This window comes from Dipteris shenzhenensis, chromosome 25, assembly GCF_047967505.1.
Source record: "Dipteris shenzhenensis isolate YYH24624 ecotype China chromosome 25, Dip_SZ_1.0, whole genome shotgun sequence".
Taxonomy (NCBI): Eukaryota; Viridiplantae; Streptophyta; class Polypodiopsida; order Gleicheniales; family Dipteridaceae; genus Dipteris; species Dipteris shenzhenensis.
This window is the reverse complement of record NC_141620.1, coordinates 40,626,719-40,654,271: the sequence shown is the minus strand read 5'-3', so window position 1 is coordinate 40,654,271 and position 27,553 is coordinate 40,626,719. Positions and strand designations below refer to the sequence as shown.

Here is a 27,553-nt window from a genome sequence, read left to right as displayed (position 1 = left end):
AATTGATAAGTGATTGATTAACCTACCACATCACAGCTTTGTTTTGTGTGTGTGTGTGTGTGTGTGTATGGCCTTTAGAAACCCCTCATCTTCCCCTTCCCATCTTTTTATCATTCATTCCAATTCCTCTTCCCTACATACACCCTCTCTCTCGTATATTCCCATTCAGGTCCCTCCCTTTTCACCACCGCCCACATTGCCTTTCCTCCTCCCTAGCCCTCCCTTAGCCCTCCCTTTACCTTCCCCCCACATCCCCATCACTTGGGCTCCTCCCAAATTCAACCCTTTTCCCTTCCCTTCTTGTCCCTCCCCTCATATCCCCCCTCCTCCTTGAAAGTCCCTTCCTTAGAGTTGCCCTTTTGCCCCCCCCCCCCGATCTCCTTCCCCCCCTTGGGTCCCCTTCCCTGCCCCCTTTTCAGTGGGCTTCCCCTTTCCTCCCATTTGGGTCTCTGCCTTCTATCCTTGCTTGGCCCCTAGCCTCCCCAAATTGCCATTTTTTTAATCTCCCCTAGAGAGAATCTTTGCTCGCCTTTCTTGCATCGGCCTTGGCGTTGTCCTTCAACACTCCTGCCCCCATTGGAACAGGTAAATGCACTCCTCCTTTGATCGTTCGCTTGCTTGCAGCCATTTCGAACGGAGATTGTCATTCATAGCCTCATAGGTCGTATCAATTTTTTTTGGTTCACCGCTGTAATATCTCTTAGGCTTTTGGCCTACTCGTAATCTACGTCACTTTATGTGTGCATGAAAGATGTTTGGGCACTGCATAATGATCGACTCGCATCCGGAAAGATGTGTATTTTACTACAAGATACATTCTATTATGTGCACAAAGCTCTGAGTTTGATCCATTTCGGTGATGTATGACCTCATAATAGGGTCTGGTGTGCATTAGCTTGTGTCCAGCACGTATGGTATCTTTTTGAAAAGCTTGAATTCTAGTTCAACACCGGTCTGGGAAAATTGCTTTGACTTGAACTATGGAAGGCGTGTCAGAAATAAGATAATTATCCCTCGCGTATTTTGGAGACTGTACGAGTTGGGCTTTAATAGACCTATGCTTGGCGTAATTCAAGTGTACACATCGAAGGCTGTCTATTTATACAGCAACATTGGGTTTGCTTACAGAAAACGGTTTTCCGTACAGACGTGGATGGAAAAAGAGAGAGAGAGAGAGAGCTTATCTGAAATTTCTGTATAGCATTTTAGTTTGTCTTTTGGACTTCGTTTCCTGCAGGAGGTTAATTTGTGGTGAAGATTAGATTTTAATTGCCTTTTTACTTGAGTTGTAAGCAATAATGCGATACCTCACTTACCACTTTGCCATTCTTGAGAGTAAAGAAGCTTGCAGCATGTCAAGGGCCTAGATGGACCAAAATTGAGAGGAAATGGGTAAGAATGCGGGAATGGCTGCTGGTTAAGCAATAGGAGGCATACAAATGAATGGATTTCAGGTTTTGACTTTGGCGTAGGGGGCATTCTTGGTCTTAGGAGGAAGGCTGCCTATTTTAGGGATTAGGAAGCACCATATTGCATCCAACTTCCCATAATTAAATTTTGCATGGTGTCCATTATGGGTTGTGGGGGACTAGGATGGAGAAGGAGGGGGAGAGAGAGAGAGAGAGCAAGTGGGGGGAAAAGGTAGAGTAACCTCTTTGGATGTGATCCAAGTGTTTGGTATACTCTGCTAGATTCAAAGCATCCAGCTCACAAACAGCCTGGTCAAAGGCTCACTGAGCAGAGCATTGAAGCTTGCTAGAGCTAGCCATGATTAAATAAAACTCATCCTAGACTTAAATCTCTTCATGTAAGACGCAAGAATTCTTTTTCTTTCAATGAAATTGAAATCAAATCTCTTATGAATAAGAAAAACTGAAAAAGAAAAGAAAAGATTGGTTTTTTTTCCGTTTTCTAGGAAATATCAAAATGGGATTTCTTAAAAGAAGAAAAGCTGAGAGCAAGTAATAGTTACTACTTGGTCTTATTGTTATCAATGTATGGGGGGACATACTCACTGCCTTTGCTGCAGTGCTCTCAAGCCAAACATCCTTTTATATAGGTTTGCATTTTGCAAACGCTTAGATGGTTGTAGAAATGCTTGGGTCCTTAGAGGGTTTCAAAATAGCATGTTTATACGGTACATGCCCCAAACAAACGGATTTCCGTGAGACTGTTGATGGAAAACAAGCCTCTATTGATTCCGGAGTTACCATCACCTGACACTAATGTATCCAACTAGTTGCCTCTAGATCATACCTTTGCATGTGTCAAAGATCGATGAGTTGGGGAGGGTGTTACATGTTTGTGTCTTGATCGATCTATGCTAGTGATTCTTAGCCCTTGCAGCCCTTTGCGTAAACATTGGCTGGGTTTGTCTCCCGAATGCATCTTTCGGAAATGATGGCATGCCAAAGGGCTGAGAAGCCCATGGGTGTGGGCTGCCATAATACATATAAACCAAAACCAGCTCTAGGCATACTCACTGGTGCGGTGAAAGGGGCACTAACCGGATGCATACCAACGGGTCGACCCAAAAGAGACGGCTCGGTTTGCATAGATGCAGAAAACTGTGAGGCCTCGGCCTCATCAATAATTTCAGGCTGGTCCACATTTGGTACTGTTGTAAGTGCTGGACCTACATACAGCTTGAGCCATGACACATGAAAAACTGGATGCATGGTCCATGTCGAAGGTAATTGCAACTTCATGGCCAGCACTTCCTTCCAATTTGCTTCAGATGTTTCTTCATGATCCGAAGATAGACCCATTGTCCTTCCTTGTAGTTCTTGTGGTAGGTCTCGTGGGCTTTGGCAATGTGGTCCTCTACTGATTCCATGATCTGCTCATAGGTCTCTGTGATATGATCGGCTTCGTATATCTCTCAGATGTCATGGTGAGAAGGGACTTGAATTCCTTGCGGAAAGTTGCTTCATAGGGAGTCCGCCGACCCGCACTGGAAGAATGGGTGTTGTTCATGATCCCTTGAACAATTGGTAAATACTACTCCGAGCGGGACTGAGTATCTACAACATAGCACTTCAGTATGTCGAATGACAACTTGTTGATAACCTCTGTCTCACCATTTGACTGTGTATGAAAACTGTTGGAGAAACTGAGCTTGGTACCAAAGTTATCGAATAAGGTTCTCCAAAAGTCATTGGTGAATTCGGAACCCCTGTCAGATACAATGATACGAGGCATGCCACACATGAGATACCACCATCTGAGAAGAAGACGGCTGTGTCCTGTGTGTCGATGGTACCCTTGCATGGAATAAGCATGACAAATTTGCAAAACCTATCCACAATGGTCAGGCACGTGGTGTTCCTGGTAACAATGGCTGGTGGAAGGTCTATAATAAAATCTTCTCAACACTAACTAATATATAACTGAAATGTATGAATGCCCAAAGGGCTGAGTACAACTGTATGAAGGCATGAAACCCTCGCTACAAAACTGGGAAGAACTAGACTAACTGGAGGATGTGAATCCTCACTCGAAGAGGCTGAGACTACCCTGCTGGGCTGCTGCGAGGAGGCCTGGCTGCTGCTGGACTGAGGGCTGGAAGGCGTGAGGTGGGATGGAGAATGAGGGCCAAGGGGGCTGCTTTATAAGCCCCCCCTTGGGCTCCAAAATACCGACCACCAGGGCTGACCCCTGCTGTTTCTGACCGACTGGCTCCCTCCAGATCCATTTGGTACCCTGGCCTGATGACGTGGCAGCCAACCCTGCCACGAGCAGTGCTGATGTCATCGCCTGCAACGGCACCTTCGCTGCTGCTGACATGTCTGCATCTACTGGCTGACTACGTGGCAGTCCCATGTGGCAGCTACTGATGTGGCTGCCTGCGTGCCAGGCCACATTGCTGCCTGCGTGGCAGTCCAGCATGGCCACGGGCTGTGGATGTCTGTGACACTTGATCACTTCGCATTACTTGATAATCTTTAGGGACCTTCAAGTAAAGCCGCTGTTACAACCAATCAACATGCCAACCTTGACATTCTACAAGCCAACTATCCACGTGGCTTAGGGCTGGTATTTGTACATAAGAATGACCGATCTTAGCATAATTCTGTAATAAAGTTTGGAATTTACAAATCCAAGAAAAAATCAACCTCAGTGCTTGTTCTCAAAACAAGCCACTCAAGTACCCTCCTAATTTCTCATAGTTATTACTGACACCGTCCTCCCAAATGACATGTCCAATGTATGTCACTTTTGGTTTGGTATCTATGCTCTAGAAGAGTCTTATTGTAATTTAAGGTGCCATCTAGAAAGATCATAACAAAGTGGATGAAAGAGATCGTTCTAGAAAGTCGTCGGTGCATCAGTGAGTCTCAATGGAAGTCTCAATGGAAGCACATCATGTGGTCTTATAGACATCTTTCTCAGTATCCTTATTTGATAATAGCTCGGTCTCAAATCAATCTTCGTGAATTACTCAACTCTGTAGAGCTGTTTGATGAGATCGTCCATCCTTTGCAAAGGATAATTGTTCTTGATTGTGAGTCTATTCAGACCATTATAGTCTACGCACAAGTGCATAGACATTTCTAGAAGCATTGTTGCACCCCAAGGTGACTGACTAGATCGCACTTGACCTAGCTGGAGGTATTTCTGAAGTTGTTGTGGAATTTCATCCTCGTCAGTCAAACTAGCCTTGTAAGGTTGGTTGAAGACAAGTTGCACACGAGGCACAAGTTCGATCTTATGGTCAACTTTCTTTTCAGAGGGAGATTGTAGGGAAGTTCTTTTGGAAATACAGTAGAAAACTCTGACTTAATCTCTCGAATTAGTTGAGCATCATTCCAAATGTTTCGACTAATCGAGCCAGTCACCTTAATGACTTTCTTGCATAAATTTCAGCCAGTTGATTGTCATCATAATGATACCAAATAGTGGATACTCCATCCACACAATATTCACCTAATATTGGTGTATCAATGTGGGCAGTCAGTCGTGCTAGAGTAAAATTTTCTTTTTCAGAGAAAAGAGCTTTCAATTAATGCTTGAAAAACAACCATACAAATCAACAATCCTTGTAGGAGAAATGAAAGGAGAAAAATGGGTATCAACTAGCCTGTTTTCAGAGAAACTAGCTCAAATAGGGGCCAACAACTAGGGTGGGGATACCCTCTTTGTAAAGACAGAAAAGACATGTGTAGGCCAAGTCTTGCAAAAACACATCCACCTCTCAGCGGTTGCTTGGATCTCGAGTCTCGTGCTCCCAAACGACACACATGGTGTAGATAATATTGTGCCAAATGACACCTAGTGACCTCCCATTACCAAGCTGCATCGGGCAACCTAGATGTTTCAAGTAGTTATTCTGGATATCGTCTCCCAAAACTGTCCTCTGGGGAAGAAATATGGTGCTATCAGGAAGAGGAAGTTGCTTTTTGGATGTCAATCTAGAAGACCCTTTGTCCTTTGATCCTGTGAGCTGGGGTGACTATGTCAATGGAGAAGGGGTGATCCTCCTCCGTCAACCAAAAGCTCCGTTGCATCCTCTGGATCCTAGCCACGATCCGGAGGGCTCCTTGCCAAATCTTCACCAGGTAGAGTCATCTCGAGGTCACTATCTGCGCATCGGTGGCACCTCCCATCAACGCGCATTTACTTCAGCTAAGGGCCGATAGGTAGACTCTCGCGGGCAACCATCCAAAAGAAATAGTGGCCGGCGGTGGCTAGTTCAGAGATGCGACCAAAATCTTTTGCTGCTCAATCAAGTGTCGCTCCCTTGAAGGGTGTTTAGGTGGCCATCTTTGGAGGCGACGACCAATGCACGTTGTGTATGAAAAGCAGGCCTGGTTTCGCATGCCATCTTTTTGATTAGCCGTTTCCTTTAGTGCTAGCCTTCGTCATGGCTGAGTGTGTGGATTTGTATGTGTGAGAGCATTTTTTAATACTATGGTCTACACCCACTGTTGAGCGTTGATGACGTCAGTGGGGATGTCATAGTAGCTAGTCCTTGCTATGCGCGATGGAGTTTATGGTTTTCAACCTTATGAGTGACTATCACGAGATTGAAACTGCACACTGTTGTGTTTTTAGAGGATGAGTTTGGAAATGTTCTTGGTATATGCCCATAACCACTTCACTGTACCTCATGAAGGGGCCTACCAAAGGGCCAATGTGATCCGCCTCGACCCAAAGTGACTAGTGCTAGGTCGATGGACTGGTGCTGGTGCCCTCATTCATCCCTAGGTCGCCATCTGAGTTTTGATGAAGCAGATCCTTGGCCCACTAAGTAAGGTTGGAGCGAGAGGAACCAAAGGCGCGGTGCAAATATTGGATCCTTTGGGGCCCCTCTGTTCTAGAGAACTGTCCACACCAATGTGAGAGAGTTGAGGCTTTGTGAATTTCATGCCTCCAAGACTTAGGGATAGTAGAGTCATGTCTGCGTGCTTGCCACCCTTAGGCTAGAGAGGGCTCTTGCCCATGTCTCTGTGTTTGTGGGAAGATGGCTTGAATCTCCGAAAGAATTAGCCGAGGCGGTCTTGATCTCGAGGCTGTTGCTCAAACTCCTCGACATCGAGGGCTGGCCTAAATGAGTCCAACCGGACAGATGTTGCCACACTTTGTAGATAGGGGTGGTCTATGAGGGGGTCTTTGAGAAAATCCACCGATGAGGATGTTGCCATTAATAGCTTGTTTGGGGGGTGTTCCTGAGAAGCCCTCTCTGAAGCAGGAGCTTCTAGGGTTTTGAGCGTGGGGTGAGTCCATGCACTACTAACTTTCCTAAAAGGGCTCTGCTTTGCAACTCTGGGTCTATGATGCCAAGGCCTCCTTATTCCTAGGGCAGGATCATTGTTTGTCAAGCGACCCTGCCTGTAGTGTTCTTCGTGCCATTCGATCTTGCCCACAAGAAGTTGCGTACCATGCATCCTTTGTGAAAACACCAGTACAAGGCTAAATACTAGGATGTGGCTAAGAGGACTTGGTTTGCCATGAGGGCCCGTCCCACTGGGGAGAGTTTGGTTGAGCTTGCGCTGCACACTTTCTAGCATATCGGTAATTTGTTACTCGGCTAAAATGTCAATGCCCACTTGGCAGCCTAAGTATCTCATTGTCTAACCTCACAGGATCCGACGGAGTCAAGAGCGCCCCCTAGTCCAAGATCTCTTGAATCTCCTTAGCCGTCGTGAGGATGTAATGTTTGGTACAATATTTGGATAAACAAACGTATTTGTAGTGATTTGCTGCAATATTTGGATAAACAAATGTATGAAGCAATTCTCTCATGCAATACTGATGAAAGTGATGTTGCTGTCTGGAATACAGCAATGGAGTTAAGATTTCTGATGCTGATTCCTCTACTTATAATACTCCGGCCAGCCAAATCGACCAGGAGATTCTAGAGAAGACCATGGCTTTTTACCGCGAGCTGTTATGATCAAAGGAGGAGACCCTGCAGGTTCTTACAATGCGGGTTTTTGTGTGGGCACATACTCTTGCAGTAGTCCGTTAGGGGATGAGCAGACAACCATTCACAGATGAGGAGCTCTCAGAAACTGAACTCCATTGCTGTTTTCAAGACAGGAACATCACTTTCATCATTATTGCACAAGACAATTGCTTCATACAGATGTTTATCCAAATATTGCAGCAAATCACTACAAAACAATTCAGGTTTCAAATCACACCAGAAAGCATCACATCTCCTGTTTGCAATAAATCAAATGTTTCCAAAATTGAATAGAAATGTTGCTCAGTCAATTCACATTAATATGAGACATCGCCTCCCAAAGGTCCCCCACTTGAACATAGTTGCATAGAACTATTTAACTATTTGTTAAACTTTTCTTATTATAGTTTTATTTCCATGGAGCAAATAATGACTCAGGCTCCATCAAAAGGACCCAATTCTTGTTAGTGATAGCCAGATTCTTGTGCTCAATGGGAGTTGAAATTCAACAAACACATGAATAAGGCATTGCCCACATTAGCTCATGTGTTTTCTCTTTCAGACTTTGTGATAGCCCAAGAAGATCACCATGAAGAGCAAAGAGCTTTTCATTCTATTGAAATTGAATTACATGATTCAGATATCAACATTCACAAGATGGCTCTTGCTGTAGAACCTCTCCATACCTAACAAAATGTCTAGCCTATCCAATCTCATGGAATGATGGTTTCTCTCTCTCTCTCTCACACACACACACACACACACACACACACACGCACGCACGCACGCACGCACACACAGAGAGAGAGAGAGAGAGAGAGAGAGAGAGAGAGAGAGAGAGAGAGAGAGAGAGAGAGATGATACACACTTTTTTTTGTGTGGAATCCATGTATATGTATATTAGAAGAAGCGGTTTCCAAAGTGGAGACCAAGAATTACAATATTAGAAAATAAACAGTGTAATCGTTGTAAGGCAAGTAAATAGTGTAATCTATCTGACAAACAGACATACAAATAAAAGGATTGCCTGAGCAACGTCCGGAAATAGTAGAATATGCCCCCCCCCCCCAACACACACACACACACACACACACACACTCACTTTTTGTGTGTGTGTATGGAAAATACACACACACATAAATGTATATCTACATAGATACATATACCTTTGTAATGAAATAAATAAAAATAGAAAACAAGACAAGAAAATTGAGTAACTTATTTATTAAAAAAAGAAGGTAGACATACCTTGCAAGTAAAGCAATGCTTATGTCGTCATCAGTACCCCTAGCATCAACAGGTGTACTGGGTTTCTAAACACTTGTGTAGTCTCTTGGGCAAACCCAGTGCTACACACACGCACACACACACACCTGTGGAGTCTCTTGGGCGAACCCAGTGCTACACACACACACACACACACTTTTTTTTTTTTGTGAAGAAATCTTTTATTGCTGTAAAATAATTACATTCATAGTTACTTCGAAACTGAAGTAACTATTACTCAACTAAAGATCTTAGTATAAGCTGTATACACATCCTGATCAATCAAACGAGTCTGAACACAATCATAGAATGATTGTTGCAGAGATCGTTTGAAAAAGATAAAGGATGAAAAAAGGGGATCACCAAAGACTCTATGATTTCTGTCCATCCATAAAGTCCATAGTGCCCAGTAGCGTACCCATATAAAAAATAAATCAAAACCCTGTCTCGGTGGATGAAAACCAAACAACCAGAAAAGCCTGCCAAAAGTAGTAGTAGGAAATCTCGCTCGAAGCCTCTGTCGGATGAGAGCGATGAAGGTGCAAGTATGTGGACAGAACCAAAAAATGTGTAGCACAGATTCAGTGGGGTGTAAGCATCTGTGACAAACAGCCGGAGCAATATGTCTGTGTGCAAGTAGTTGGCCAGATGGAAAAATGCCAAGCAGGACTCGCCAAAGAAAAAGCTGTTGTCGAAGAGGGACATTGTAATGCCAAAGGAGATGCAGCCTTTTGCTCCACCACTTTAGTGGGCGATCCATATGCCAAACAGTATTTGCTTTGTCAGAAATCCAAGGTGGAAGTAATAGTACTTTATATAGTGATGGCACTGTAATATGTGAGAACTTCAAGGGACGGGCTGAAGAGTAAGAAGAGCGTAAAATCCAATCCTCAAGCTTGTTCTGAAGTTCCATGCGAGGTACTGGCAAAAATGGTTGAAGCATTGCTGAAGTCCGATGCCAGAGAGGACGATAATGAGCTCCCAAACCGTATTTGCTGGCAGCCATGGAAAAGGATAAAAGTGTGCCATCATCCTAAAGTACATCTGCCACAGAAGTGATGCCTTTGAAGGAGTCTTGGTTCTTGAATGGCCAAAGAAGGGTGGAATACTTTAGACCAATAAATATTCTCAGCCCTCAAGGAGTTTCCCGACAAAGAGTCTCGGCCATGCTATTCCAAGTGGGATAAGATATGTTTCCAATCAAGAAGCAGGCGAGAAACAAAAGGGCAGCCTCTGATCTTGCCTTGGATAGAGCCAAATATGAAATCCCATGGAGTGGGCTGCCAATGCCCAAATGCATAAGTATGAATATGTAATAAGAGAGAGCGGATCATTAAAGCCCATGGCTGATCTCCTTGCATAAACTGCAACATCATTTTCCTCTGTGAGCAAGTAAATGCATGTGAATATTGAGAATGTTCAGACCCTCGTGCATCTTTGGAGAACAGAGATGATGCATAGAGAGTAATCTGAAACTTTTCTTGCCATTTTTAGCACACCAGAAAATTTCCATGATAGCTGACATAAAGGAGTTCAGCTCTGCCTTAGTGAACATAATGAGAGGCAGATAAAACTGTATGTATGCTATCAAAATGGATTGTGCGATTCGCAAACGAACATGTAGTGGCCAAGTTGCAAGCTTCCAATATTCAAGTTTTGCCCTCAACTTTGTCAACACCCAATCAGTTTGTTGGGAACGGGTGAGTTCCCAACCTAGAGGATAGCCGAGATGTCGAATAAATTGAGAGGCGGGGACAATTTCCCCAGGCCACAGAAGACTGTGCCATTTTTGTTCATGCAATACACACACACACACACACACACACACACACACACACACACATGCGTGCCCGCACACACCAACATATACATACATACATATGTATATACATGTACATATATACATATATACATGTATATATACATGTATATACACATATACATATGAGTACTGGTGCATGGCAAAATGATAGAAAAGTCCACAGATTGTTTGTGTATGGGCTCTCTACTGTGGGGTGTATGCGCTGTCGATGCCCATGCAAGGCAATGATATGGGTAGGTTGTGCTCCACATATTTGCCTAGTTTGATAGGCTTTGTTTGAGCTCTCCTCTTTGCCTATCCCAGTGGAGTTTTCTTTTGGCAGGCTGCCCTCTTGGGACTTGGTTCGCTGCTGCAGCTACATTAGCTGTAACAAATTTGGGGTTGGGGTTGCTGCACCTTTGCAACCTTCAAAAGAAATAAGAGATATGTGCCCCATCTGCAGTCATGTAGCTTTCAAGAAGTAAGGTTACTGCATTCTTGGACAGACCTCTAAAAATGAGGCTGAGAGTACTACCTTATTTGAATTGACACGAGTTAGGTTCAATTTTTCATTGGACAGTTAGTTATGCTGAAGGTCTTTCTTGCATTGTATTCAGTACAGATCAATAAGAAATGCAGTGCATTCTCTCTCCTCCTGAGTAAGAAATATGTTGCATTTTCTATTAGCTTTTCTTTTGTGAGCTGTTGACAATGCAATGAGCTAGAGTAGATATAGTTGTATTTTGTAGTCAACCTATAAAGAAGTGATGGTTGAGTGCATAAAACCAGACAATGAGATCACATCATTGTGTTTAATATTTAGGAGTCCGCTTGCAACTCTTAGGTTAGAGCCACCATATGAAGACGGGATATGGATGTATTGGATTTTATATTTACCTTTTGTGGGATAGCTTTGAGCCATGCTATTTAGAGCTTCATATAGGCTTCCTGTGATGTTATGCTTTAAGCCTGCAGCTCCTCTGCTGGAGAAAATGGCAGTTCATGGAGATGGAGCCAAGTCATCTCCTACCTTGCATTGATAGATGCATTCCAGTTGTTTCTAAGACCTGACTGAACCATCTCAAACTACTTAAAAGTAATTGTTCATGCGAATTCCCTTGTCGTGGTGTGTGTGTGTGTGTGTGTGTGTGTGTGTGTGTAGGTTTAAGCACAGTCAATCAATCAAGCCCCATACCTCCCTTCGTCCTTTCACTCCTTATATTGTTGGAGAAACAAACTGAGAGAACTTCAGACTAGATGACTAACGGATGCCTCACTTTGCTGACATTTTTCTTGCAGTGTATTGAGCTTTTCAATGCATGCTTGCAACTGGTATCTGCTGTGTCTGTGCAGATGAGAGGAATGGAATGTTTTTAAAAACTAGAACCTGTGCAAATGAGACGAATGTTCTCTGGTCCTGTGCTGTCTCATTTTCCCTTTTATTCCTTTGATTTTCTGCAGTTTCCATTTGTATGGTTATGGGTCTGCAGCTTAAAGTTGCCTTTTTTGTTTTGCAGATACCGAAGTCTTCAACCGCAAGCCTCCGTGTCATTGATGGGCAATTGTATACATTCTTTATTAAACTCTGAAGAAAGAGGACATGATAGCAAACTCGCAGTGGAGTCGTGTTTATCAACAGCGGTGTGAGAAATTTTTGAGACAGTTTGATTGCAGCTGTTTTGGATATACATCACCTGGGGTAGCTGGCACGTTTCTGATTGAGTTGGCCACTGACTTGAGGGAGGTAGAAAACAGCCGTGAAAAGGTGGCCGCTGATATCAGCGGGGTACAACATAACTCTGAAGGCGATGAGTTAGATCTTTATGTTGATCTGCCTCTCTTCCCCTTGGAGGATACTGAAAATGTTGAGGTCCAAAACCTGGGTAGGGATGATGTATTGAACGTGAAAGCAGGAGGACGTGGTGCTGTAGATCAGGTACCTGGTTCGGTGTCACTTTATTCGGCAGACATGCATGAAGGAAGAATGTCTGGTGATGTTTTAACTTATGCACATGGTTTAACGGACACACCTGATAACGGTGACATTCAGGATGCTATTTTAAGAAGTGACACTTGCTGCAGTGGCCCTGGCGACACAGAGAATGGGTCAACTTCAGAAGAGAAGCGGCAGGGAAGGAGGCTTCTGGATTCCAGTACAATGTCAAGTACGATGGAAATGAAAAATCACCAGGTGAGCAGCCTGTACCAGGAAGCAACTGAGGCTGTTGAAGAGCTTTCACAGAATTATGATGGAAAGCGGCTTAGGAAGAGGGCATGTGTGTTCTCAGAAGTAGAGAATTCAAAACGCAGAAAGGTTACAGTACCCGCCAGTGTTTCAAGTGCCAAAGATGAATGTCAGTTGCCTGTCAAGATGATAGAAAAGTCCACAGGTACTTCCTCCCAGTGGAGAAGAGAAGCATCCAAAGTGAGAATAGCAAGTGGAAATGACACAAGGGTCGGACGAAATGTTGCATTACTGGATATTAAGTCTGCAGGGACAAATGGCCTCTATAGGGCCCAACTTAGCTCCATACATGAAGACAGTGATAGAGAAGAAGAAGCCCTTGAGTTGCAGCAGTGTGTCTCACTTCTAAGAAAGTACGGTGTTCTGAAGAGTCGTGATTTTTATCTATCTCAGAACCTGCCTGGTTGTGTTCCACATCCGGGATCTGTGGGAGATGGTCTGCTGTCTAAATTGTGCAAGACATGTGGAGCACTTGAAGATCCAAACAGCACTGTTATTTGTGATGAGTGCCAAGAGGCTTTTCATCTGTCTTGTTGCCGTATGACCTCCAAGTATTTCGATCGGGAAGACAATTGGTATTGCAATTCCTGCAAAAAGCAGAAAAAAAGGATTTCAACAGAGGGTTCCTCATCTTTAGGAAATGTAAACTCCTTCAAAGTATCTCAGAGTGGATTGACTGATAGTTCAGGAAACCTGTTCCCTATTGGCAGTACTTACAATTCAAGAGTAAGGCTGGGGCCTGCACACCAAGCAGATGTCCCGCTATGGACAGGAAGGATGGAGGATGATGATCTCGAGCTTTTGTAAGACTTCCCACTCTTGTGTTTTCTTAAAAATCTTTGTCTGAATGGATGTAAAACCCCGTGTATGGGGACTGGAGGTGTCTATGACACCATCATAACTGCAAATGTAAATCTCTAAAATCCTTGTTCGAATGGATGTAAAATCCCATGTAGGGGGACTGGAGGTGTGTATCACACCATCATAAATGCAAATGTATTGATTATAACTGAAAAGGAACACTAGGGATGGTTCTCTAGGAGCCTGACTCCTAAGCAGCCATCGTGAATGATGTGAGCTATGTGTGCGCTGGACTGAGGCTCCCGATGTCTCTAGAGCACATCAGAAATGAGTCTCTGGTGTCCTTCGCTCTGTTGTGTGAGACATACTCCCGAGAAGTCTCATGTCTGTAGCCCTGCGGCGGCGAACAAGTGCCACAGTTACTCTTGTGGGTCGTGCGTCTGGTCTAGTAAGCATGGAGGTAAGGTCCTCTCGTGTAATCTGTGCCTCTATGCGCTAGCGAGTCTGGCGTGTCTTTGAAACTTGTCCGGAGTCTTTGGTTGGTCCCTTGGATGAGCACTGAAATTTCAAGCCGGTGCAGCATGCGACAAAGGAAGCTCCCAAATGGCTTTATGGTATTGAACCTTGTACAGGACTTGGCTATCCGTTTATATTCCCAAAGCACTACCAACATGTTTTCTTTCATAAAGATATGGATGATGAGAGATGGTTGTATGTGCTATAGGTAAATTTTTGTGGAAGACCAGGCTTTCAGAGTGCATGCATGATGCTGATGATGATAACAATTATGTAAGGGAATAATCAAATCCAACAAGAAGAAGGGAATGACTTCTTTGACAAAGAAGAGTGGAATCGTTGTGGATTTAGTGGAATATAAGAATCGTGAAGAGGAAGGGGAGAGGAGATCCTCTTTTATGAGTAAGCGTAATTTATATTTTGATGTGCAACAATGGCCTTTTTAGGTCATAGACAAAAGTCTTTGTTTGTTTGGCTGTTGATGCCATGTATAGCTTCTTAACTTAGCTAGGGCCTTAGTTTTCATAGAAGAATTGATAAAATGTTTTTTGTTTGGTTTCCTTCAAATGTTTTGTAAGATCAATTGAAGAGAATATGAATTTAAGAGAGAATATGGTGTTATTAAGGCAATTTAAATTGCTGGCATGGTTGAAGTAGATGTTTGCAATGGTACATGTTTTGGGATAAGAGAGGCTGGTATTTTGCTGAGGTTTACAAGTTGACAACGTGACCTGGCTCTTGCATCTATCTACTAGTGTTGCAGCTCGTCCTGGCAAGGAGCTACCATTGTCACAAGAGGAGAAAGATGCTGAGAAAGATCGCATCCTTGAAACTTTTAAAGATGTGAGGGACCCTTGCATTTCTTCAGATTGACAATCTACCACTTTATATTGATATTTTATTGCATTCCTTTGGGTGACGCAATTGTCTCATCCCTTTTGTCTTTGGCTTGATGGTTTGAGAAAATTCAGTCATTACGTTGGACTCCTGCAAAAATTTTACCACATGGCATGCGAGAAAATTGGCTTCAATGCCAAGGCGTTTTGGAGAGAGCATTTAAAGATTCAGATGGTCGAAAACATTCAGAGGTTCCTTGTGGAAAGTGGAGAAGGTCAATGCAATGTCAAGTTTAGCTATGTCTTCTACCGCATGTGTGATAACTAGTTTGAAATGTTACAATATTAACATAAGTGAAAGCTTGAAAAGTGTACACTTCTGTGCTATCAAGTATAAAGGTGCAATTAAGAGAGAGTGGACTCTTGTCCTTATGGCTTGTAGGTGTTCCTCTCTTATTGTAGTCTATTGTGCCTATTACATACATGTGCCCATATTGCTTGTGATTTTTGTAAGTGCATGAGTCTTTCATAGGCCATTCTCAATTAGTGCGTTTGACTATAGGGCTCCTATTAACGTCGAGCAAACGGATAATTGGGAGTGTTTTTGCGTTATGGAGTGGGATCCTCTCCATGCAGATTGTGCTGTACCACAGGTAAGCCTTCTCCTTCCGATCCTCCCCTTGTATCCAATTTGGCTTATCTAACTAGGAGAAAATTAAAATACTATATTCTATGTCATTGAGTAAATGTGAAAACTCAAAAGATGTGACTTTCAGTTTCTTGTTTTCATGATCATGAAACCTAAGAAAAATGTTGAACATTCCTGCTTTCCTTTGTATCGAATGCAAAATCAGAGAGATGTTAGGGTAACTTGATTAAAGTTGTGCATGGCTGATCGATAGGCTTGCAATTCATGATTTTAAAGTTGCCAAGTTGCCCATTTTGTGATAAGCCTTAATGATATGTGACAAAATGGAAGTTCGAACAAGCCATCTAGTGGAAGTTTGGGGTAGACAAGGCACATCGAGCTATTTAGTTTGGGGAAGACAAGGCACGTCTCTGCAGTGTTTGTCTACTGAAATTAGCACATCATTTAAGAGATCTTGTTTGATCTCTCTCTCTCTCTCTCTCTCTCTCTCTCTCTCTCTCTCTCTCTCTTTGTGTTTGTGTGTTTGTGTGTGTGTGTGTGTGTCTCTCGGGGTCAAATTGAGTATGGTTTAAAACAAGTTTAACAATCCAAGATAGGATCCCACATTCAACTCTTGATCGAATTGAGATAAAATCAACATTTAATCCAATATTTTTTAATTCCTTGAAAAAAGAAAAGTTTATTATTACTACTTTTTGGAAGAATGCCTAGATTTTAGGATTGCTAGACTTTGTGCCCTCTGAGAATACTTGACATGTTGAGTGTCAAGAGTTGACAAGTCAAATAGATGCCCCAACCTTGATGACCACATCCTTTATGGGTGTAGGTGTGATGGGACATCATATGCTCTATCTAGAGGAGCATCTAGGATGCTTTCTTTACATTTATATTAGCAAATGTTTGGTGAATTCCACCTTTGATTGATTTGTAGTTAAAGGCCTAAACCGGAAAATCAATTTTGAATGTGGAATTTAAAGATGGCTGTATTTAGCCATAGATTTGATTATCTTAGATTTATCTATTCATTCTCTCAAATTTTGCGACGTGTCTTGGGGAATGATGATTGTGTTCGGTGACCAAACCATTTGATCAATTAGCTTGTCTAAGCATTTTTAATTTAGAAATGCTCGTTTGGGAGAGACCAAAATGAAATTTGTAGCTTTAATCAAGAGAATGTGGACTACTTCTCCTTTAGCGCTAGCCTTCGTCATGGTTGAGCTTACATTTTATCTCCGGAGTGATGACAGAAACTGATTACGAAGACCTTTTTGTAAATGGATGCTCAAGGAACGATTGATGAAATCAAAATCTATAAATTGAATAATTTATTTAAAGATATGTTTGTACTGCTTAAAACTGAAGTCATAGGTGGATGAGTAGAAAGTGTTCACAGCTTAAAGGCTAGTATTTTACAGCCGAATGTATTAAGAGATAACTCTATCATTTGTCAACAATACGTGCTGCCGCCGAAAGTATTAAGAGAGAACTGTATCCTTCTTAACTAGTATTGAATGAGATTGAATCCTAGTTAAGAAGGATCATGATGTATGGACCAATTGATTGGATGCTTTCTAGAACTTGATTATAGCTAGACTTATAAGACCTGTTGACGCTATAGCTAGAACTAAAGTCATAAGAAGAGGTAAATTTCTTAGATACTAATCTCAATGAACGTAAGAGTTAGAATATATTATTTTAACAAGGGGTGTTGTAACTAATTGTTACAAAGTGCAATATTATATGAATATCTGATATTGACTCAAATATTCATTGTCAAAGGAGTAAAATCATAATCAAGTGTGATAGGGATAATCCTTGTACATGAATGACTTAAAAAAAAAAGACCCTTGTTGTATATATTGGTGATATGGGACACGAAGGTTTACTATTGGCAATGGCATCCTTGCTATGATGAGATTGTGGTATTAAAACGCCAAGGTTCACTACTTTTGATGACATCCTTGTTGTATATCTTGGTGGTATGCAACATCAAGACTTCTTAGCAAAGACTGGGTCCTTGAATGTCGAATAATTACCCAGACTTCAAACATGTGTGAATCTAGAAATGAAAGGTAGCTAAAGTTGCATGTAAGCAACATATGATGTTGATACTTGCTAATTGTTCAAGCTAAAGGCACCTACTCAAATCCATAGGAAGCCTTCAACTTGGATATTGAAAGTTTAGAGAGGAACCAGAAGAATATATAAGATTCTGATAAGAACGATGGTAACATGAGTTGTTGATTATATGATACACAGCCTATAGCTGATCATGGAGGTTATCACTTGGATAATCCATTCTCTAGGCGACTTACATCATCTCTAATTTCATGTCATTAGACTGGAAGTGAGATTTGAGCAAGTTGGACAACTTAGTTTTTCTACAAGTTTGAATATGTTGGACAACGTAGCGTTTTTGATGTCCTGGAGATTCATGGAGATTAGGACTTAAGGTTATAACTTGGATAATCCATTCTCTAGGTGACTTATATCATCTCGAATTTCATGTCATTAGATTGGAAGTGAGATTTGAGCACGTTGGACAACTTAGCTTTTCTACGAGTTTGAATATGTTGGACAACTTAGCGTTTTTGATGTCCTATGTTTCACTTCAGTTGGATGTAACGCCAACTTTCTGCCCAAGTTGAAGGAATCTCTAGATATAAGAAAGGAATTTTAGATAGGAATCAAGAAGTTTAGGATAACATACTTTACTAAACTTCAAAATTCAAAATGAAACTAAGGGGGATAACCATAAAAAACTGCTAATGGTATCGAATATTTACGAAAGCAATAACAAATTTATCCTTGGAGATCTTTTTGTCTACGAGGGTGAGAAGTTCCTTTCCCAATGGGGATGTAATGTGGGAGGACAGGCTGAAACACTAGGTTGAGACTTGAGTCAGCACATAATGTGGTCTGGCATATCCAATGTGGCTGTCATAACAATGAGAGCTAGGACAGCTACGCCACTTAAGACAAGTGGCAGTGTCAAAATATGAGTATGTAGTAATTTGTGACCTATAGCTCATGACTCCGTACATGCAGCAACCTACTGTCATGTGGCATGGTGACACATGGCACTAGCTAGGGGAGTTGCCTCTTGGGTTGGTGGTACCCAAGCTAACACTCTACGATGTTACCCTCGCATGTGATATGAGTTTAAGGTTGTGACATTACCCAATTGTATGAACAATCTTAGGCAAATATGCATTGTACCATAATGCCCTAAAGTAAAGAAAATGTTACCCTTGTGATAATATGACATCTGTTGTCTAATTGTGAGCCCCAATGTTCCTTAGGCCTTGTGTATGCTTGACTTGAAAAAGAAATTGGGGGGGCCGGGGGGTGGGCACATGCACTTCTGATATGCGTTATCCTTGCACACTGTGAAGAGGACATGCTGCTCAAATGGATCTGAAATTGCAAGAACAAATTTCAGTAGCTTTTTGTTTGGATGTCAGGAGCTTTCAACTGAAGAAATTTTGAGGCGGATGCAATTGAGCTCTGATGAACAAGTCTCCGACGTAGCTGAGCTTTCTTTTGGTGTTTGTATTTAACGTTGTTTCGTCTTGTGTTGGTTTACCACTTTTGCCAGTGTGCTTTCATATCCTTATTAGTGTAGTGTGGATGCTCCTAACTAAGGCACTTTGGGTAACATTTTCAGGTTTCCCTCAAGGAGCAAGTTACTTAGACAGAGAGAGAAAGAGAGCAAGAATTATCATGGTTGACAGCATAAGTAAGGGTAAGCAAGGTAATCTCAATGGCTCTTGTTTCCTTTTCTCTGGACTCAAAAGATTTGTGGAGCTGTAGATTCAGGATAATGTTCAAAGATGTTGTAGAGGACCTAGCTTTATGATCTTTAATCCTCAGAGACAACCAGTTTTTGAAATCGTTAGAGAAATGTTCACTAGTTCAATTGGTTATATGGATATGTACACTTTATTGTATTTGCAAGTGATTTTGAAGTATGTTAGAAGAATGGTCACTAACCCAGCTGTGAGCCCTCATATGAGGAGGGCATGGATTAGGTAGGCTTACCTTCAGTTGGAGAGCAGGCTGGTGTCCAATGTCTGCGACTGTTGGAGATGCATCTCGAGCAGTACTGGGCAGGAAGGCTGTGTGGCAGTGCAGCAAGGCTGTGGAGCAGCACAGCAGGGCTGCTTGGCAGCATGGCAATAGGTCGGTATAGCACTGCCAGGGCCTATTTATAGGTCTGGCAGTAGGATGGGAGCAGAAGCAGGCCAGAGGCAGCAACAGGCCTGATCGGGGGTTGGCATCAGCTCCAGTGCAGATGGTCAGGCTGTTTGCCTGGGGCCGGGGGGGGCGTCTAGCCCTCCTCCCCTAAAGGCAACACAGACTGAGTCTGAGGTCACAGCTCTGTGTAGATCTCAGCAGGACAATCATCCTTGATTGTTGTTTTACCTAGCATCTTTGCTGGATGTGTTTAGCTCTTCTCTGAGCCGTTTCCCCCATGCTTGTGGGTGTATGAAGTCCGAGTTCTTCTTCTCTCTTTCTTGCTGTATTTTCTGAGTGAGGTTTCGGAGCGTATGTGCACCTACTTTATGAGAGAGAGATCAGTTAGAGAAAAGATTCCGCTGCGTAGGGTTAACAGTAGACCCCTCAACTCTAACATGGTATCAGACCCAAAGGCGGTACCTTCTTGATCTGCTCCAATGAACTGAATGAAGGCATCCCCGCAGCAAGGAGATTCCGTTTCACTAAGGTGCTGTAAGTTCAGTTTTTTGTTTCAGTGTTGCACTCAGTTCAAAGATTGTCAAGTCTTTCAAGGGTGCTTGCATATGGCTTAGTGCATGTCTTTTCCCAGCTTTGAAGAGTGTGGAAATTGGAGGGGAGTAACTATCCCATGTGGAAGGTAAAGCTACGCAATCATTTGATTGCAAGGCTGATCTGCAAGGTTGCCGAAGGAATAGAAGTGTAGTCCAGGCCCCAAGGACATGACGGATCTGACGACATGTTTTGGAACACGTCAGATCCGGTAGCAGTATGAGATTGGACATAGAGAGATGCGCAGGCACTCTCCATTACAATCGACACCCTTGCAAGATTTGGTCATACCCCACATCCAGCTTGTGCGGGGCGTGGAAGATCCTGAAGGATCTTTACGAGAAAAACAAGAGATCATGCATCCTTTCCCTCCAAAATCAATTGTTCACTTTGAGGATGGAGGATGGGGCACCAGATCCATGACACCATCTCACTAAGGTGGAGGTTGTGAAGGACTAGTTCGCTGCCATTGGTCATCTTGAACAAGAAAACTTAGTCAAGAAATGCACTAGTAGGATCACATCCCCTTAAAAAAACTCCATGCATGACTTTACAAAGTCCTACATGGCTATTCCACACACAAGTGTGAGACAACCTCACAAATCCAGAATACTAAGTTTACGTCATAAAGCATCTTGCTGTCTTCTTAATTGGTCACAACATGGACACAAGTCAGTGGCCATACTTATACTTGGCTCTTTTCCTAGAAGCTTCAAGGGGGTCTGTTAGAAAACTGAGATGGAGGTTGCTTGCTGTAGCCAACACCCTTGCAGCAGAAGATTATACAAGCGTTTGCCCAAAAATCACACATTGTTAACTCAAATCTCACTCCTTTCCTTATTGGGTACACAAGTGAATAATAGATAGTCCCTGCTATGTGTGATGGAGTTTATGGTTTTCAGCCTTGTAGCTATCATGAGATTGATAATTGAAACTGCACTATGTGTTGGCGTTTTTAGAGTTTGAGTTTGGGCATGTTCCTGGATTCATCTAGGTATATGCCTTGCTACCTCCTCCTAGGGTTTCTCTTCATGCCAATTGTATCTGGTCTATGACATGCAATTCTCAGTGGTGGTGGAAACTCCTCTTCGGCAAAAGTTGTTCTTATGGCGAGTTTTGATTGGGGTTCTTCCTTTTGGATTGACCTTGGCTTGTTGTCGTATTGCTCCCGCCACTTGTAGACAACTGTTCTTGTGACAGTCTACACCCAATCTATTATGGCATTTCCCCGAGTCTCGTGATTTCTTATTTTTGTTGGCTTCATGCTTGTTTCCCCGTGCTTTGCTTTGGCAAGCAATTTTGGTTGTTTGGTTTTCATCCGGTCAGACAAGGATATGGTCTTCTTTTTAATTGGTTTGTTATTGGGCATTATGGACCCTATGGAAGGACTGCAACCATTAGGTCTTTGGTGAATAGCAGTACTTCCAGGCATCTCTACGGCAATCATTTTATGATTGTCTTCATGTGCGGGATCTAGATTATCCTGCCTTCTTGTCCTATGATGATATCTTCTAAAGCCTTCTGCTCCAGACATTTCCAGGTCATCTCACAGCCACCTGTATGAGCTGCTGTCGACCAGGTACAGATCCTGGATTGACCCTGTACTTGCTGCTGCCTACTGTTACAAGCTAGGCCACATAGCTAAAGACTACAAAAAGACGATAGATCAAAAGAGGAAGGAAGGTGATAAATTCAAAGAAGAGTCGAAGTTAGAGTCAGTGAATGTTGCAAAAGAGGAGCTCTTTCTAGTCATAGCGCACTGTTCATCTCATGCAGTGAGTGAGGATAGTTATGGTGTGTATGCTGACAGTGGTGCCTCGAGACACATGTCCAATAACAAGAGAACTGGTTCACGGTACTGCAACTTTCACAGCCGGATTCATTGGTGACTGTTGGAGAAAATAGGTAGGGGCTCAATAGAAGGGATTGGGAGCATTCCATTCACCATGGATTTAGTTGAGAAAAAGGTACTTACAAACGTTCTCTATGTTCCTGATCTTAACAAGTATCTTCTTTCTGCTAGCTAGATCACAAAGAATAGGATGAAGGCTGAATATGATGATGGAATAGTCCTAATCAGATCAAAGGATACGGGAAAGGTCGTGGCAGGGAATTATTGGTCCACCTGGATGCAGATATGTCAAAGTTGTGGCAAGAGAGACTTGGGCATGTCAGCTACGAGACTCTCTCAGAGATGCAAATATTTGCATTCGTGGAGGTCTACTAGGCTTGCATGGAGGGCAAGCAACACCGCGAGGCATTCTCAAACGATGTTACACAGAGAGGCAAGGTTCCGTCGGAGTAGGTTGATTTCGACATATGCGGAAAGATATCCATGCTATCATTCTGTGGAGCTGCTACTATCTCACTTTTCTTGATGATTTCACTAGAATGACATATGTCTATTGCAGTGCAAAGAACTTTGAAGAAGGAATGGAAGGCGAATTTCGAGAAAAAGTTGGGAAAGAAAGTCAAGCCATTTCCAACCGACACAGGAGAGAGTTCACTTCAAAGGCTTTGGATGTCTACTGTGAGAAAGAAAGCATCAAGAGACAGCTGACTACTGTACACACATCCCAGCAAAACGGGGTGGCAGAGAGCAATAATCAATGTATGCTGAGGGGGACGAAGCCTCCTAGATCTTTTTGGGGTGAAGCATTTCATGCAGCAGTTCATATCTTGAACAGGACAAGACCAAGGCGGTTGAAGGGAAAACTTCGTATGAGGCATATTATGGTAAGAAACCCATCATTTCTCATTTGAGGATGTTCAGATCTGATGCTTATGTACATGTGAAGAAAGAAGATCGAAGGAGCAAGAAGTGCATCAGAAGTCTAGCAAAAGAATGACAACATCTTTATTTTGTCAAGAGAAGTACTGTGAGGAGGTAATCAAAGGGATTCCAGATGGAGGAATGCAAGGAAGCACCAACCCCAATGGAGGTCACGACAAAGTTGAGCAACGAGGACATGTCTCAGATAGTTGGTAGCTTGTTGTATCTGACCAATACTCTGACCAGATATAGCTTTTGCAATGAGTTTATTCTGTCAATTCTCATCAAAGCCAACAGAGAATTACATGAAGTGAGCTAGGTGGGTTCTGTGGAGATTGGGATACATAGTGCTTGATTCCAGGCTACTACTTCATGCTTGTGTCAGGTGCCATATCATGAAGCAACCGACAATTTCACTCTCTTCCAAAGACAATATACAGAGTGGCTTGTTTGGCAGCTTGCGAGTTCGTTTGGCTCAAAATCGAGATGGACACTGGAGGACATGGAAGTTTCTTAGGAGGAGGTGATAGTGATCATGTGTGACAACAGGAGTTGCATATAGCGATTGCAAAGAACCAGGTATTTCATGCTCATACAAAGCATAGGAGGTTCAGTACCACTTCATTCAAGAGTTGATTATGCACGAGTTCATGGAGCTGCTTTATTGTCTGACAGAAGATAGCATCCCCGACATCTTCACAAAGGCTCTTCCTACAGAGCAGTTGGAGCATCTCATTTGACACATGGGTGTTGGCCCAAAGTTGGGTCACGGAGAGGGGATGTTGGAAGAATTTCACTAAGCTAACTGTGAGCCCCATATGAGGAGGACAACAGGTTAGTAGACCAAGGTAGGTAGGCTTACCTGGAATTGGAGAGCAGGCTGGTGGCGACTGTTTGGAGACGCATCTGCAGCAGTACTGGGCAGCAAGGCTGCGGGGCAGCACAGAAGGGCTGCGCGCAGCATGGCAGTAGTTTAGTATGGCACTGCCAGGGCCTATCTATAGGTCTGGCGGTAGGACAGCAGCAGGAGTGCATCAGAGGCAGCAAACAGGCCTCTGCATCAGATCCGGTCGGGCTCTTTACACTTGTTGAATACTTTCCAAACGAGGTTTCAGCATGTGTGCGCACCTACTTTGTGAGAGAAATCAGTGAGTTCGAAAACATTCCACTGTGTAGGGTTACTGTTCAAGTGGACATAATTTTGAGTGCTTGCTTGTATGGTGGTGTCTTTTCCTTGCTTTGAAATCTGGTATTAAGAACATGAGGAGCTGCTGATGTAGCTTTCCATGAATGGTGGCATGGATCTAGAAAAGAGATTACCTGTACAATACAGAACCATTTTCTGTGCCTTGGGATAGTGTTTAAAGGGTACATATAGGTGCTGCTGTAGTTTTTAAGGGTCCTTGTACTTTCTGGATATATTTCTAGGAGTGATGGATAGCTGCAGAGGAGAATTACCTCTTTACAATAAAGTGGTGCCTAGGTTTCCAGATCCATTGAGTTGTACAAGAGTGAATTTGAAAGAAAGCTCCGACAAAATCTTTATTAAACCAACTGGCTACTAACCAAAAAAACTGTTCTACAAAAAGGTCTCCTGAGATTACAAAAGTTTGTTGAAATCCAAGAAAATCACCCAAAGGAGGTCAACTATGTGCAAAGTGCCTGAGCTGAAAATGGAACCAAACCATCTGAATACCAAAACCAGCTGAGAAGCCAACATGCTAACAAGAGATGCCATACAAAATCCTCCTGCTGAAATATATGTCACTACTCATCCCTGCCCTAAGATGGCGCTGCAGGGACTCCAGAAAGTTGATCATGTTCTTCCTCAATGGTGTCCATCACATTTTCATTGATTACCTTTTTTGAATCAATTTTGTTTCATGAAATGACAGTGATGTCATCGATGGTATAGCCAGCAATTGGAACAAGGTTGGTTTTTTATAAATTCCCCTTCAGGTAAAATTCTCATTAAGACTATAAATGTTTTTTCAGATTTGGAACAAGAGAAGCCTCTACAAAACATGCTGTGGTCAACTGAATTCCGGAACAATGGACACTAGAAGACTTCTGTATTTTTCTACACATCTATTGGTATAATTTCTGAAGATTTTTCAAAATATTATTTCACCTGCTGATTTGGAAGTGAGGATTTTGTTCTCTTATCTTTGACCGCACTTTTTCTAAATGTTTCTTATTATGATACTGTATCTTTAGTTAAACCACCGATTCGAAAGAAAGGATTTTGTTCGCTTATCGTTGAACTGTACTATGATTAGGCATTGCTTGGTGATGCGTGTCAGATTTACTGGAGAATGTCAAGAACATGAAGAAGTGCAAGGAAACTACTGGGGGTTTATATATTATGTGCAATAGAGCCAAAACTTGGGAGGCTGTGTTGAGTCACGGTTTCTTTGACTTGTAATTTCTTACATTCAAGTTGAATGTATATATTCATTCTCGTGTAACGGCTATGCTGAAAGTTCAAAATTTGTGGTTCTTTTTGTGTAAGGTTCAATAATCTACAAAAGACAGGTTGATTGGTACCTAACTATAGAGGGTACCTACTTCCAAGTCTTTAGGTGTCACCAGTTCTCTTCCAAGATCGATAATGGCAAAGGCTGGCTTAAATTGAGTTCTTAGAAACCTAGTGTTTCAAAGGAAAGCTTTATGTCAGCATTCTTTATTTATTTTTCCCATGAAAGTGTCCTTTATTGTGATCATTACAAAATCTCTAGTATTTACTTTTATCCCCAACTTTGTTGGATAAAAGAGTACCGAGGCAAGCAAAGGAAAACACAGATTTCGTTGAGGTATCTTTATTTGGGATGATCTGTCGAAGTAGAGCACACGACTCGATTTTATCTTTATAAATTTAACGGCTGTAGAAGTTTGAAAACTATCTACTTGGGAGCCTTCACGACCTTAAAGGTTGATCATGGATGCCTCTTGTCAGTGAAGTAAATGACATGTAGTTACCACTTGAAAGGGTTGAATTGTTCAGGGCTTCCTTGGTCAGTTGGGCATATGTAAAAAGTAAAATCATGCAATTGTCTTTTTAGCCTTAGACCTATTCCTTTTTTTTTGAATGCTTATGGCAGTGTGTACTGGATAAATTACTAGAATATTCATTTACTATTCTTCGTTATATGCTATGAATGAAAAGGTTGTATGAAAGGTGGGCCTCGCTGGTATTATGGTTGTCACATGCAAGCCTCTCTTTAGCAAAAAGGAATGTATGTTTTGGTATGGGTTTTACTGATAATTTTGACGTGCCCTAAAATTATGGAGATTATGATATGTGCCAAAGAAGTTGAACCAAACAATCTTGCATGTTTATTTGGATTGTGTATGTGCCGTGTTTGATAGCTCAAATTCTAATAATAATAAAGGATTATCTCTCACTTTTTTGTCATTCAGCCTTTAGCAAAGAGCAACGAAGTACATTGTAGGCTTCAAGGTTTTCTCCAATCAAAATAAGCCCTCTTAGGGAATGGGTATTGACCTCATCTTAAAACCCTTTTTAATCAAATAATACTCGTCCACCCCTTCAATTCTATGATTGGTTTTGTTTTTAATGGTATGTATCATTGCCTTTATTCGTAAAATAACATAAAAGTATATTTCCATCTTTTGCATGAGTTATCTTGCAAGATCTGCTCTTATTCAGTGCTAAGCAAAATTTCTATAAAGAGCATTGACTGAGGAGCTCTTCTGCATTTTATATGAGATTTTCAATCGGACACATTTATTGTTGAGCTCGTAGTGTAAGTGCTTTTTGCATGTTTCTAGGGTAACATTTTCATGTGTATACCCACGTATTGTTTGCATACATGAGTTTTTTTAAATTCAAAAGGGGGGGGAAGGGGGGGGGGGGGGGGGATGAAATTTTGGGGTTATCAGGAAAAATGCATTGCATTGTGCAATTACGTGAGTTCTACGAGGAGCAAAGGGAGCAACACAACCAAGGGCTAGAGAGAACAATCCCAAATCTTGTGTATAGATACCAACATGGTATTAGAACATATTTTGGGGACCCCCCCCCTCCCCAACAACCTTCTTGTGCCTTCTTCTCTCCATAACATGGTATTAGAGCCCGGGGTGAGCTCTCTTCAAAAATGTTGGGTTCTTTATATCATCTCGAATTGTCTATTCCTTGTATTCAATGCATCTCATGCCTTTTGAGGGCACTGTGATTGTTAAAAGCTCCTTATTTAAGGTTTGGAGGTTGTTGTATGGCATTTTAATATTTAGCTTATTAGCAAAGACTACTTTCCATTTAATTTGCTATGCTTGGCATTTGTCTTAGACTCAAGGAAACCACCATATAGCCATTATTTAAGGTTTGGAGGTTGTTGTATGGCATTTTAATATTTAGCTTACTAGCAAAGACTACTTTTTATTTAATTTGCTATGCTTGGCATTTGTCTTAGACTCAAGGAAACCACCATATAGCCATTATTGACTATC

General features: G+C 42.2%; 1 protein-coding gene across 8 annotated transcripts; it reads left to right on the top strand.

Moving 5' to 3' along the window:
* LOC147885887 (RING/FYVE/PHD zinc finger superfamily protein) lies at nt 1-25,634 on the top strand. 8 transcript variants are annotated; one of them, XM_087396847.1, is made up of 9 exons: nt 1-585; nt 11,993-13,523; nt 14,793-14,880; nt 15,009-15,148; nt 15,436-15,526; nt 18,987-19,068; nt 19,190-19,267; nt 25,079-25,177; nt 25,363-25,634. In XM_087396847.1, the coding sequence occupies exons 2-8, from the start codon at nt 12,076-12,078 to the stop codon at nt 25,144-25,146; spliced, it is 1,995 nt and encodes a 664-aa protein (XP_087252973.1). In that variant the 5' UTR covers nt 1-585; nt 11,993-12,075; the 3' UTR covers nt 25,147-25,177; nt 25,363-25,634. The 8 variants fall into 8 exon arrangements, 3 of the variants coding, with proteins under 3 accessions (XP_087252973.1, XP_087252971.1, XP_087252972.1); XM_087396845.1 differs by having other exon boundaries at nt 19,190-19,276; XM_087396846.1 differs by lacking the exon at nt 1-585 and adding an exon at nt 7,580-7,632 and having other exon boundaries at nt 19,190-19,276.
* Nucleotides 25,635-27,553: the final 1,919 nt, after the last annotated feature.